At 41.6% G+C, this 14,709-nt stretch overlaps 1 protein-coding gene across 1 annotated transcript in view; it reads left to right on the forward strand.

Moving 5' to 3' along the window:
• Nucleotides 1-14,709, forward strand: part of PPA2 (inorganic pyrophosphatase 2) — a 1,510,578-nt gene that overhangs the window by 334,253 nt on the left and 1,161,616 nt on the right. Inside the window, exons 3-4 of the mRNA XM_069630955.1 lie at nucleotides 1,783-1,827; nucleotides 3,294-3,347. Of these exons, the coding sequence (XP_069487056.1) occupies nucleotides 1,783-1,827; nucleotides 3,294-3,347 (99 nt within the window). The remainder of the gene's footprint in view (nucleotides 1-1,782; nucleotides 1,828-3,293; nucleotides 3,348-14,709) is intronic.

The following is a 14,709-nucleotide window of genomic DNA, read 5'->3' on the forward strand; positions in this document are numbered from 1 at the left end:
TACCACTCTGCCATATTCCAAGTTTGGCCTTGGAGTGGAGGATTTACCTCCAGCATCGTGCTGGAGGTAAATCCTCCAACTTTCTGCCGAGGAATCTGCTAAATCGACAGAAGTGCCGCTGGTGATACCTCCGCTGAAATCCCAATGAAATCCTATGGAGTCTAAAAAATGCGGACTAACTTTTCCTAAAACCACTTGTAATCTGGCAGTAAATCCGTTGGACCAAGTGGCGGTAACAGTAATTCCGTTTGGTGATATTCTGGCAGATTTACCGCCGAACTTGTAATGAGGGTCTTGGTGCCTGATGCTGTGTACAGCTGTTTTTTTCAGATAAATTGATGTTCCTAAAACAATGTGTATGTTGTCAGACTGGATTGTTATACGATTTGTGTACTGTTCTGATCAAATGTCTAAATCGACACATAACCAAAGTGTATAATCCTGGACAAATCGTTTAATCACACTGTGCATTAGGGACTCTTATGATAGGAGTCCTTACACGTGATTCAATTCGCAGTGGATGCTATTCCCAAAAAATCCTGCTTCATGGTTTACTATACTGTTGTGCAGCATTGACAAAGCCAACAATTATGACTTGTGGATTGTGAAAATATTTTCTGTGTTGTACAAAGAAATTCGTTGTTTTTAGCTGCGTGGGTTTCACTGAGGATCCTGATTACATTTCATATAACCAATTGTTGGGAGAAATTTCAATAAATTAAAACTGATATATACTTACAGCCTTTAACTGAGAATGGAGAGCAAAATGATAAAATCATTAAGAAATGTTTTTGACAATGAAAATGTAGGAGAAGGGTGGGCCTTAGACAATGAACATATATTTATATTTGAGGTAATGAAAGTAAATACATGTTTGCAATATGTGTGTTTGCTTTGCTGTTTCTACTGATTAGATTCAAGTACTTAGCTTTTGCTTAGATTGCAATGATTTCATAATTTTGTGTTGAGGTTGCAGTACTACATTTGTGGTGAGAGGGGGCACATTCTGGTGTCTCTACTTGGCCACTATGTTGTCTAACTATTTCCCTGACTGTGGCCAAGCTTCACAGAAAAGTTGCTGCTGGTCTGCCATCTTGGGCAGAATCCACTCCCATATTGCTAAACAGCATGGAGAATTGTTTGGTGCCTTGCCACTTGATGTTTTTTGTTGTCCCTTTTATGACCGTTTGTGAATCTGAGCTGGCCCCTTGTTTGATACGGTGTGGACATATATTTATTTCATTTATAAAGCACACTAAGCCTGCGGGCATCAAGGTGCTGTTACACATACAGCAAATAGAGATTGTAGGGTCCAGGTACAGTGTTCCAGTGTTCAGGTCAAGTTTATGCATTCCTCCGTTTGTAGTGATGCAAAAAGCAAAGTGTTTAGTGATTTCCTGAATGCCCAGTAGAATTTCTCCGCTCTCAGGGATGGGGGAGAGAGTTCCATTGTTTTGCAGCAAAGGTGGGGAAACTGGCACCACCCACTTTGGATCGTTTGAATTTGGGTTGCAATAGTTTGTTGCTTTAGGCTGCTCTACGCAGTCTCCTCGACTGATCCCTGATGATTTTCTGGGCGAGATAGTCCGGGGAAGTGTTGGATAGACAATTATGTGCAATACATTGTGCTGAAATTAGAATCTTACTGCCAGAATAACCTATGTGTTTCTTTTGTTTATCCTTTGTAAAGAAAAATTATACATCCATTTGTTGTTGCAAAACGTGGACAGGATGCTTCAACTGCAATTCCTTATTAACATTCTAAAAATGACCTATTTTCAGGAGGATGAAATTCCAGCGAAAAAATCAAGAACTAATGGAAAAGAGGTACATCATTTTTATCGTCATCTTCTGTATACAAGCATGCACTGCAAAACCTGCAAAGCGAATCCAAGTGGGCGGCCGAGCATGGCAATCGCAGATAAGTCTGGACTCTCTGACCCAATGCAATCAGCACTTGTTGTAAAGTGAAGACATTTTATTTATTCTGAAGGCATTTGGAACAGTATTGCGTAGGGGACAGGGTTCATGCTTCGAAGAGCAGACATCCCCGGAGGAGCAGGACAGTACATTTGCTTCTTTGCTTGGAATGATTGTTGACTGAGGGGAAGGAGAAGTTGACTATCTTTCCCATTTGCGTAGGCCCTCATTGCAAGTCGAGTGGTAATTAATAAAAAGGTGGTAACTGTTACTACATGCTCTCCCTTAGAGGTATGAGGGCATAATGTATGCGGTTTCTCATGCCATATGACTTCGTAGTGTAAAACCACATACAATGACTCACAGTACTTTGTGTGAAGCCGGCATGTTTCCCACTAATGTGACTCTTAAAATCAGGTGTAACAGAAACACTCTGGCCGTAAAACGGCAACGGGAGTCTCAAAACACATTTATGGGAAAGCTACATGTGTGTGAAGCTTCGTTTATACTGTTGCTTTGTTCCAATTTTGCTCGTGTGTGCTATCATGCAAAATCGATCCTGTAAGCATGCACCATTATTTATTCTTCAAACTATACTCGCTGGATATGAATTTGGCAGCAGATGTTCATTTGGACCTGGCGGACCTGGCAGCCCTCTGTAATTTTTTTGGCTGAAGCCATGTCTGACCTAACATGTCCCCATCCCTTTTCAATTGGTAATCTTTTCACAATTGTTTGGAATAGAAAGGTCTAAGGAATATAACGCTGCTTGCATTTGTAACTCAACTACTCGTACCCCCTGTATTTGTTTGACCATCCATGGCTTGCTTATGGTGATAGTGGTTATCATTGTCGTCTTCCCCATATTCTAAGTTAGGAGCGAGGCCTACAGACGACATAGTCTGTCACTTTGCCAAGCAATGTATTTTTCACTGCATTGGGACTGTTACTTCTTGTAACAGATGGTGGTGCAAGTTTGGACATATGTAAACTAAATACCGCTTGTCTTGGGGGTCAAAAACTCAATGACTCTGGGGACCGTTCGCTCTCCTTCCAAAGCCTAGCAAATTCACCTCTACATTATTTTTGAATACTTTTAAAATGTGTTGTGGAAATGTTTTTGGAGCTGCCTCAGAGTGCGACGTTTGTCATATTTCCCATTATTGGAAATGTAACTAACTTTCCCAAGCATGTACCCTTTATCAATTTGCACTCTGTGATGAGAGTACTTTCCCCATGCCACAGTGTTTTTGGAAGGGTTTCATAAGAAGGTACCCACTAGGACCCAGAAATTGTATGAACAGTGGTGGTTGTAAAATTCGTCATTGACAAAAAGGCATGATTTGAAATGATGACTTTTTTTTTTATTCCAGGAAGTGTTCAATATGGTTGTCGAGGTACCACGCTGGACAAATGCCAAAATGGAGGTAACAACTTTTTATTGATATTCATTCGGTTGCTTTTGTACTTTTTTTAATAGTGGTGTTTGGAAGATGGTTAACTGGTTTAACCCAATTACAAAATATTTGAAGAATCAGGTAGTAAAGTTGTCCTAAGGGAATCATAGACTCCTCTGCACAAAACGTAGCTAAATCCTTATGTGATCGCACAGTGATATATACTGTCTTTGTAAGAACAACCTCCTTGCGGAATCCAGCCCTGGTCATTAACTCAGCCACGATTTGGGGGGGTAAACGGGTTGTTTAGCATTGCATAACACAACTGTTGATTTTCGGTGGTAATCAAATTCACAAGACTGAAGTCTCCTTGTTGCTTACGGACTTTGGAGGACTCAGAGGTGGACATTTTCGTGACTAAGGAATACACGTCTTTCTTGAACAACACAATATTTTTACCATTGAGATGGCAGAGTAATGAAACGCAACATTATATAGGACATCTGAGAATTTAGAAGCTTAAGCAGTCTTAGGTTGCCATAGTTACAGAGCTAGTACACATCTAGAGTTTTATGGAGAGATGGGTAGTTGTCAAGTTTTTTTTGTTTTATTCAAAATGTAACAGAGCATCATTTACAAGAAATAAAAACAATACATTTATTTCGCAAATGTCTATCTCAATTAATATTGTAACTTTTTTTACCCTACCCCACCTGGTCACATACAATCAAATATAAGTTCCAACAAAAGATGAAAGCCAATTTCATTGATAAAGTGAGTAATGTTTAACAAAAGGAAGAGGCAAAAAAACAATTGAAATCCAAATGTTATGAATTGTCACAGGGTATTGAACACAGATATTAAATATGGGTGGCTTCAGGTAATGTAAAGATCAAATAAAACACTTAAAATTAATATAATTCTGTAATCATGCCATTTGTCCAACCCTACCTGATAGTACTGCCTTCAAAGGGAAGCCTCCCGCAGCTAACTTAACATTCAGAGCCTGATTTATGAGAGGCTTATAAACCACATGTAATTCAGAGGTAACACAATTCCCACAATGGTGCAGCATCCTGCAATGTAGCATTCATTATATCTTTTCCCTAGTGAATATTGTGCAAAAGAGGCACTCTTAATAATTAATGGGATTTGAGGAATTTAGACAAACCGGTTCCGAATCCTCAATCCCTGTTGCCATGTGAACTCAGTTAAGTCAAAAATTGAACTATTGAATTCCATACATTTAGGAACAATGCATTATTTAAGTCAAAGGGGACCTTCACTCTGAGAATCTGGTTTATGGCGCTCAAAATTTCTTTGCAGTAGTATTTGAGTTTATTTCAGCACCACAAAACAGGGAAGGTGTCTGCACTTTCACCCAAGTTCCCCCCTGCAGAGGTCCAAAAAACAACGTTTTCGATATATTCAGCCAGATTGAGATTAAATGTCATTCATGGAGAAGCTTATAAACTAGTTATGCTCATTTTGGCAGTATCCACCAGAGTCGCTCCATGAATGGCATTTAATCTCAACCTGGCTGAATATATTGAAAACGTTGTTTTTGTGTGAAGGGAGGTTTTCCATCTTCCCATATAACCCCTCTGAGGGTTCGGAAATGAAAGCCGGACACAAAGTTGTCATGTTTTGGTTAAAACTTTTATTTAAATGAAAATGGGTTAGGAAAATGTCACTCTAACCATATTCTAAAGAGGAGTTTCCCTGCCTGAAAACCAAAAATGAAGGATCTGTCTGTGTCAGGATATCAATAAATGAAAAACCGTCCTTGTGTCCAAAATGTCCTATCTTGACCCTCAGACTACACACTAAACAATAAAGTGTGAAACGGAATGTTTTTATCCTGATATTAGCAAACAAAATTTCACAACTGAAAGTAAAAATAGCTCCAATAAAAGTGTTGCAAGGTGAAAGACCTTGGATCCAGAGGGTGGTTCCCTTCCCCTGGATTTGAAATGGGATGGCAATGTCTCTTTTACTAACAGTTCCATTTGTGTCTCCCCTGGATTCATAATGTTCCTATTAGTCAACAAGTTCTGCAACAGTCTGTCTTTAACACAAATGTCTCTTTTGTCAAGCAAACACTGTCCTTCTTTTAGTATTTCTGTATCTTTGCAACTCGCCTGGTAAACTCCCGAGCCAGGACTCGCTGTGCAAATCCAACTGTCTGGTGTACTCTCCTGCCAGGACTTCTCTTGTGCATTTCCAAATGCCTGGTATACTCCCCTGCCAGGACTTCTCTTCTGTTTCAGTTACCTGGTATCCTTCTCTTGCCAGGATTTACTCTTACGTCCCGTCCCCTTTCTTCCATACTACATGGGCGTCCCTTCCAAGGGAGACAGAACCTTTTTCACCAGAAAAAACCTTCTAGCCCTTTCAATTTAGAAGCGCGCAGGGTGCAGCCCTGGGAGCATGCGCTGCAGTGACTCGGCCCTCCGGTGCCACACCTCAGTCCCCTTTTTTGTGTCTTCGGAACGGGCCGATTTCACCAGCGCTCCTGGGTTTGGCTTCGGCTATGTAATACCACACGCTCTTCCCTGGATACTTCTGTCTTTTTTGCCTTCTTTCATCAATTAGGTACTCGGTCCTCTGGCGCCACGCTCCTCACTGGCGCATGTCGACTTCAGCGGACTTCAGCAGGTATCCAGCCTGTGAGGGGCTCTTTCCTACATCAGATCCCCACGCTCTTTGCCTCCGCTGCCTCGGCTCCGACCACGGATGGGAAGGTTGTACCGCGTGTGACGCACTCTCCTCGCGTGCCCTGAAGAATAGACTGGCTAGGTGGAGGGAGCTCTTCGAGCGGTGGCCTCCAGAGGCCCTGAAGGACTTTGTCAAACATCGATCAAGGCCCAAGGTAGGGCCGCTCTTTTCCAGCGCACCCCGCAAGGGCGACCCCTTTCCAAGGAAATGCTAGAGCAGGAGGAACCTCTTAGGTTTTCATACCAGCAGGAGTACTGAGGCTAATTCAGCTACCGGCCGCCAAGCCGAGGGGTCCGTAGACTCTCCCAACACAGTGCTGGGGGACCGGAAGGTTCTTTTACCAGGTGTACACCCGAGGTGCTATGCCCTTGTATCGGCATTATGGCCGAGGGGGTGCCTACACGCAGCACTACCAGTCACTTTGCCGAGGGCAACACGCCTTCCAGGCCTCGGCCTGAGGTGCAGGGCAAGTCTCATGCTCCACTGTCAAGAGTCCTGGAGGAGGCTGGGCCCAGTGAGCCAAGCACCACGACTTCGGCACGTGGCATGCAGCTCGACAAGATGCCCGACGTGCCACACAAGATGGCGGCTCTTACGATACCTCCTCGAGGAACGGTGCAGGTGGGTGAACGAGTTACAAGGTGGGACTGGGGGCAATCAGGTACGTGGCTTACAGCTTATCCATCAGCAGCGCAGGGCAGGTTCCCTATGCAACCAAGACAGAATATACACCGGCCCCAGAAGCCGCCCACGATCCCGTCAATATTACCTGCCACTCCACCGGCCTGTGATGACATGTTCTTTGAAATGTTCCTCATCCTCATGAGATCTCCTCAGATGGGGGCCATCCTCAGGGACGCTATCCCCTCCGGCCCTGCGCCCGCGCCCAGTCATGCCTCCTGTGGCTGCAGCGCTGCAGGCCCCTGTGCAGCCACCACTGCCCACACAGGCTCCTTCGATTCCGGCTCCCCTGTATCCCACAGTTCAGGCGGGTCCCTACCAGCCTCTGGCTCTGGTCTCCACACCCCAGCCCTCTGCGCTCAGCACTCCTCCTCCCTCGCCGGACCAGCCAGACACAGGCGATGAAGAAGACCCTAACACACCATCATCAGCCAAGGCGTTCTACGAGCAACTTGCGGGTCTGGCTGAGTACCTAGGCCAACCAAAACAGTTAGAGCTATGAAGTCTTCTTTTTTAGGGGGCTGTGTGGCAGAGGACTAATGTGAACATGTATATAGAAAAAATGCCACAAAAACAGCTACCCGCCTAACCATGTACTAGGTGTGTCTAGTTGCAAAAAGTACTACTTTTCATGTCAGTTGATTGATAACGGCAGAATCAATAGAGATATACATATTTTAATTTTATGAATATAAAACACTCAAAAAGATTTTTATATTAAAAAAGACAAAAAATACATTTTGTTTACACATAACATCACATAAAAAACATGTAGTGAAAGTCAATGTTTTCAACCAAAACCGTTCTTTGAACTTAACACAATCATCATATATTGGTGATGCTGTAGGGTTAGTAAGGGTGTGAGGTGGACATCTTGTTATTTCAAAAAACCTCAAGTTACAATTAGCTTGTCCTTGGCTCTGTCGACACCAAGAAGTGTGTTTCTGGGTACTAGCGATGATTATTAAGCAAGAAAAAACACTCTATAGCCAGCTGAGGATGCTATAAGATGTGTGCTGCACCCATCTTCAGGACCTTATATGATCGCACCCAAAATTGGATGACAAAAGAAGTTCATTGGTTGATGCCCTTCACATATGGCAATCTAAAAACCAAAATGAGAAAAGCCGTATTGGTAACATGGTAAAAAAAAACAATCAGAGTGTCATATCTCTATTAGTGTGCACATGCAACAGTATCCACTAACCTGTCAATTGCTTGGTTGACGTGTGTGGCCTCAAGTTAAGTGAGAAATATGGGCGAACTTCAATTGTCCAGACTGTGAATCTTCACGATTATTGGAGCTAGAAAATAATTTTTGAATGGTAAATAAACTTTAAATGTTTATATTTACAATTTATTTTGACTTTGTTGATTGTATACAAAAGAGTACTCTGTGACATCCTGACAGAGGCAAACCTCTGTCTATTTTGTGAAGAAACCAAGGGGTTTTCTATCTACATTTTTAAAAGGGGCACCATAGAGACATTTTTGGTACTGGCCAGGGTACATATTGCCTAAAGTAGCACACCTGCTGTTCCAGACTAGATATAATATTTGTATAAAAAACCTTTAGTCCGTGTTATTTTAGAATAAATGGGTACCTTTTCGAAGGAAAGAAGAAAATTCTTTTGTTCGCTTCGACAAGCCGCAGGCGTATTTTCGCGTGTCTTGTCCAATGGTACCATACTCTGATACTCGCCCAATCTGTCGGTGCAAATGCTAGAATTTAGTGGCCTGTAGCTTAACAAACAGAAACCTGTGCATAAATATTTCAAGGGCGCGATATTTCGTGCGTTTACCTTTATAACATGCTGTTAATGGTTGCTCTCGCGCTTCAGACACAGTTCTTTCATCACGGCATACCCGACCTGTAGCTGCTCGATGTTGTCACACTCGCATGCAGGAAAAACGGAACCCTTACTGCAAAAGGTAGCCTGATTAAATGCGTCTGCCATCTTGAAATAAAAAATGGCGGGCGCAACCCAAACGGGTGCCTCACATGCAGAGAACACTTCACTATAGTGGCAGCCTATTTAAATGCGTCTGCCATATTGAAATGAGCAGACGTGGCCAACAAAGGTGGTTTGTTAAAGGCACGGGAAAACCATATTTTATTACTAATTTGGCCTAAATAATAGAAAAATGCCTAACAATGAACAAATGCATTTCTCTTTGCTGAGATGGAAATTGAATTACCTATTTGCAAAAAATGTGGCAAGATTTTAGTATGGCAAAAAAGACAAGTTGGGGAAGTAGTAGCTTCCGAAAGATACACTAAGTCTTCATTCCATGTTACTGGACATATAATGACCAAAATTGCATCTTTTTCATTTTAAGCCTGCATCCCGCGTTTATCCCTCAAAAAGCGTGGCTTCCTGTCATGTTTAGGCAGTGTGATGAAATGAAGCAGCAAGGAACAGGAATGTGGTAGCATATAGAATGTCACTGATGACTTACTTATGCAAAAACAGGCTCCATTCGATTCCGATATTGAGACCAGCCTGGACAGTGTTTAGATTATAAATCCATTTCTGTTCAATCTGTCTCAACTTGCGGTCTCAATCCCCACCTCGGGGATGAGCTGGCACTGTTTGAATGATAAACCATTCAATATCTTCAGCAGTGTGTTTTGCTTTGGCAAAATGGGCTACAAGTGGTTTGTCAGGTACTAGGTTTTTGACACATAAGCAATGTTCGCAGATCCTCTGTTTTATGGGTCGCTTTGTCTTGCCAATGTATATCAGCCCACATGGGCATGTGATGGCATAAATAGCCCATGGTGTGTTACAGTTAGTAAAGCCCTTTAAGTGCCAGGTTAAGCCTTTTAGGTTGACGGTTTTCACATTCTTTGTTAAACGGCATACTGAGCAATTTCCGCATTTGAAATGACCACTAACTAGTGGCAAATGCGAAAGTGTTGTTTGTTGTGGAACAGGAGATGTTTTCGACACTTTGTAATTGTGTACCAATTTGTCGCGTAAGTTGGGCATACGCTTAAACGCAAAACGCGGTTTTTGCAAGGCGAAGTCCTCAGTTTTAATCAAGGGCCAGTTCTTCAAGATATAGCGGCAGATGTCGTTGCTTATTGGGGAATAAATGGAAACACATGTGATTTTGTCCTTTTGTACTCTGCATCGTTTTTCCAAACATTGGTCTCTATTGGTGTTGCATGCTCTCTTCATTTATCGTCGAATGATACGAGGTGGGTATCTTTGGTTGGTAGAATTCCAAATAATTGAGAATGAAGAATGTAAATATAGTATCATTTTCTGATGATGAATACAGAAAATTTCTTGACCTTCCCTCGATTCTAGATGCACCGACACCCAGCGCAACGGCTGCACCGCCCCCAACCACCAATGACTTAGACCTGCTAACACAAAAGAAAAAAACTCATTAGAACTGAGTCCCATGGTCAACTCATGGTTGAATACCTAAAGGCGGGAGTTATCACAGAGGGCCTCCAGGTCAAAAACATTCCTCTGGTTTTTTTAGATAACCCGAAGTTCATGGTTGGTTTTAGTGGGGTGGGCAACAAATGCTCAAGGGACTGGGTAATTCTAGTTATCTCTACGGCAGAAGAGGAGGCAAAACAACAAAAGAAAGATTTAGCCATCCTAGAAAAAAAGATTCTAGATGAATCCATTATTCCAGAGACTAAAACACTGCTTGAAAAATTGCAAGAGGAAATGGTGAAATTTAAAACATTCACCATAGACAAAAAAAATTGGGAAACTAAAAAAAGATATACAAAATTACAGGCAAGAGATTACTTATCCATATTTAGTTCCTGGTTTTTATCAATCAATCAATGAATGCTAATCAAGGCCCATCACGAGGCCCGAATTGGCCAAGACAATACAAAAAATGTGTATCCTTTTCAAATTCCAGTAATAGCAGTGATTCAGGCTCTGTGAACAATGCTCCCAACAACAGAGGAGGTAATTCATCACGAGGCAAGTTTTTTCAAGGACGGGGCTAAAAGAGGCAAAATGCGACAACCGGGCAATCACGGGATGCGCACCCGCCAGTGGCAACCCCCTCCCCAAACTTGGTGACGCCAATGCTGGGGATTCCAATTTTCAATTTAAGCAAGCACACCTTGACTACAATTGAAATCAGCCTCTTAAGCAAAGGCTTGTCTTTCGTGCCAACTAATAGCGCCAATCTGTTCCAAACTGAATTTGAGATGCGTAACTTCTTTTGCATTGTAAGACCTAAATACTTTTTTCGTGACAAAGACCCTATAGTCCATAAGACACCCAGTGCTACAGGCCTCAAACCACCATCCTTTTATGCCATTGACATCGATGATTTCGCCTGAAATCGTAAGTTTCGAGAATAAAGTACTTCGAGAGATGAAAACACTTGTAAAAACAAAAAAAAGATGTATCAACAATCTATCGAAGGAAGAAAAAAAATCAGCTCTCAATGGTTTAGAAAACAATGATTTATTCGTTATTAAACCTGCGGATAAATGTGGAGGTGTAGTATTATGGGATACTCAACAATACAAAAATGAAGTCCACAGACAATTGGAAAACACAAAGTTTTACAGACAACTTCCAGGAAATCCTACCAACACCATACGGGATGAAATTAGTAGCCTTTTGTCCCATGCATTAAATGAAGGCTGGATAGATGAGGATGAAAAAGCTTTCCTTACAACAAGCCAGCCCACTATTCCAGCTCTATACTGGCTGCCACAAATACATAAAACGCCATAAAACCACCAGGGCGCCCTATTGTAGCAGCCATTGGTTCGCTACTCGAACCACTGTCAATTTACACGGACTCATTTCGTAGACCTTTTGTACTGAAAATGAGGTCGTATGTCCAGGACACTACTAGCATGATCAAAATTACCAACAATGTTGTCACTAACCCAAATGATATTTTGGTTACATTAGATGTTGAATCGCTATATACTAGCATTCCTCAACTGCAATGCATAAAAGTTATCCATTCCTATCTTGAAACCAGAGAAGATCTAACAGTCCCTTCGGAGTTCATATGTGAATGCATCAGAATAGCATTGGTCAATAATTTCTTTATGGTGGAAGACACATTTTATCAACAGCTACACGGGACAAGCATGGGCGCAACCTTTGCTCCCGATCTAGCAAATTTATTCATGGACAACTTAGAATTAAGATCTGTGTACCATGAAAATAATCCCTTCAAATCGAACATTAAAGCTTGGCATCGTTATATAGATGATGTGTTTCTTTTATGGCATGGCAGTGAAACAACTCTGACAGAATTTCTCGTGTGGTTAAACCTACAAGACCCATGCATAAAGTTTACTTTGAATCTAGACCATCAAAAGATAGCTTTTTTAGATCTAGAGATTCACAAAACACCTTTAGGCACACTAAGTACTACTCTATACAAGAAGCCAATGGACAAGAATACACTGCTGTCATTTAAAAGCTTCCACCCTCAATCATTGTGCGAAAATCTTCCCTTTGGCCAATTTTTGCGCATTAGGCGCAACTGTTCAACAAAGGAAGATTTCGACATCCACAGCACAAATTTGTCACAAAGATTAAAAGAACGGGGATACCCACCTCATATCATTCGACGATCAATGAAAAGAGCACGCAACACCAATAGAGACCAATGTTTGGAAAAACGATGCAAGTACAAGAGGACAAAATCACATGTGTTTCCACTTATTCCCCAATAAGCAACGACCTCCGCCGCTGTACCTTGAAGAACTGGCCCTTGATTCAAACTGAGGACTTCGCCTTGCAAAAACCACGTTTCGCGTTTAAGCGTATGCCCAACTTACACGACAAATTGGTACACACTTAAAAAGTGTCGAAAAACATCTCCTGTTCCGCAACAAACAACACTTTGGCATTTGCCACCAGTTAGTGGTCATTTCAAATGCTGAAATTGCTCAGTATTCCGTTTAACAAAGAATGTGAAAACCGTCAACCGAAAAGGCTTAACCTGGCACTTAAAGGGCTTTACTAACTATAAAACACCATGGGCTATTTATGCCATCACATGCCAATGTGGGCTGTTATACATTGGTAAGACAAAGAGATCCATAAAGCAGAGGATCTGCGAACATCGCTCATGTGTCAAAAACCTAGTACCTGACAAACCACTTGTAGCCCATTTTGCCAAAGCAAAACACACTGCTGAAGATATTGAATGGTTTATCATTCAAACAGTGCCAGCTCATCCCCGAGGTGGGGATCGAGACCGCAAGTTGAGACAGCTTGAACAGAAATGGATTTATAATCTAAACACTGTCCAGGCTGGTCTCAATATCGGAATCGAATGGAGCCTGTTTTTGCATAAGTAAGTCATCAATGACATTCTATATACTACCACACTCCTGTTCCTTGCTGCTTCATCACACTGCCTAAACATGACAGGAAGCCACACTTTTTGAGGGATAAACGCGGGATGCAGGCTTAAAATGAAAAAGATGCAATTTTGGTCATTATATGTCCAGTAACATGGAATTAAGACTTAGTGTATCTTTCGGAAGCTACTACTTCCCCAACTTGTCTTTTTTGCCATACTAAAATCTTGCTACATTTTTTGCAAATAGGTGATTCAATTTCCATCTCAGCAAAGAGAAATGCATTTGTTCATTGTTAGGCATTTTTCTATTATGTAGGCCAAATTAGTAATAAAATATGGTTTTCCCGTGCCTTTAACAAACCACCTTTGTTGGCCGCATCTTCTCATTTCAATATGGCGGACGCATTTAACTAGGCTGCCACTATAGTGAAGTGTTCTCTGCATGTGAGGCACCCGTTTTGGTTGCACCCGACATTTTTTATTTCAAGATGGCGGACGCATTTAATCAGGCTACCTTTTGCAGTAAGGGTTCAGTTTTTCCTGCATGCGAGTGTGACAACATCCGGCAGCTCCAGGTCGAGTATGCCGTGATGAAAGAACTGTGCTGAAGCGCGAGAGCAACCATTAACATCATGTTATAAAGGTAAACGCACGAAATATCGCGCCCTTGAAATATTTATGCACAGGTTTCTGTTTGATAAGCTACAGGTCGCTTAATTCTTGCATTTGCACCGACAGATTGGGCGAGTATCAGAGTATGGTACCATTGGACAAGACACGCGAAAATATGCCTGCGGCTTGTCGAAGCGAACAAAATTTTCTTTTTTCCTTTGAAGGTACCCATTTATTCTAAAATAACACAGACTAAAGGTTTTTTATACAAACATTATATCTCGTCCGGAACAGCAGGTGTGCTACTTTAGGCAATATGTACCATGGCCAGTACCAAAAATGTCTCTATGGTGCCCCTTTTTTTAAAAATGTAGATAGAAAACCCCTTGGTTTCTTCACAAAATAGACAGAGGTTTGTCTCTGTCAGGATGTCACAGAGCAATGATTACTCTTTTGTATATAATCAAAGTCAAAATAAATTGTAAATATAAACATTTAAAGTTTATTTACCATTAAAAAATGCTTTTCTAGCTCCAATAATCGTGAAGATTCACAGTCTGGACAATTGAAGTTCGTCTATATTTCTCACTTAACTTGAGGCCACACACGTCAACCAAGCAATTGACAGGTTAGTGGATACTGTTGGATGTGCACACTAATAGAGATATGACACTCTGTTTTTTTTTTACCATGTTACCAATACGGCTTTTCTCGTTTTGGTTTTTAGATTGCCATATGTGAAGAGCATCAACCAATGAACTACTTTTGTCATCCAATTTTGGGTGCCATCATATAAAGTCCTGAAGATGGGTGCAGCACACATCTTATAGCATCCTCAGCTGGCTATAGAGTGTTTTTTCTTGCTTTATAATCATCACTAGTACCCAGAAACACAATTCTTGGTGTCGACAGAGCCAAGGACAAGCTAATTGTAACTTGTTTTTCGAAATAGCAAGATGTTCACCTCACACCCTTACTAACCCCACAGCATCACCAATATATGATGATTGTGTTAAGTTCAAAGAAACGGTTTTGGTTGAAAACATTGACTTTC

This window comes from Ambystoma mexicanum, chromosome 6q (assembly GCF_040938575.1).
Source record: "Ambystoma mexicanum isolate Mex_15411 chromosome 6q, UKY_AmexF1_1, whole genome shotgun sequence".
Classification (NCBI taxonomy): Eukaryota; Metazoa; Chordata; class Amphibia; order Caudata; family Ambystomatidae; genus Ambystoma; species Ambystoma mexicanum.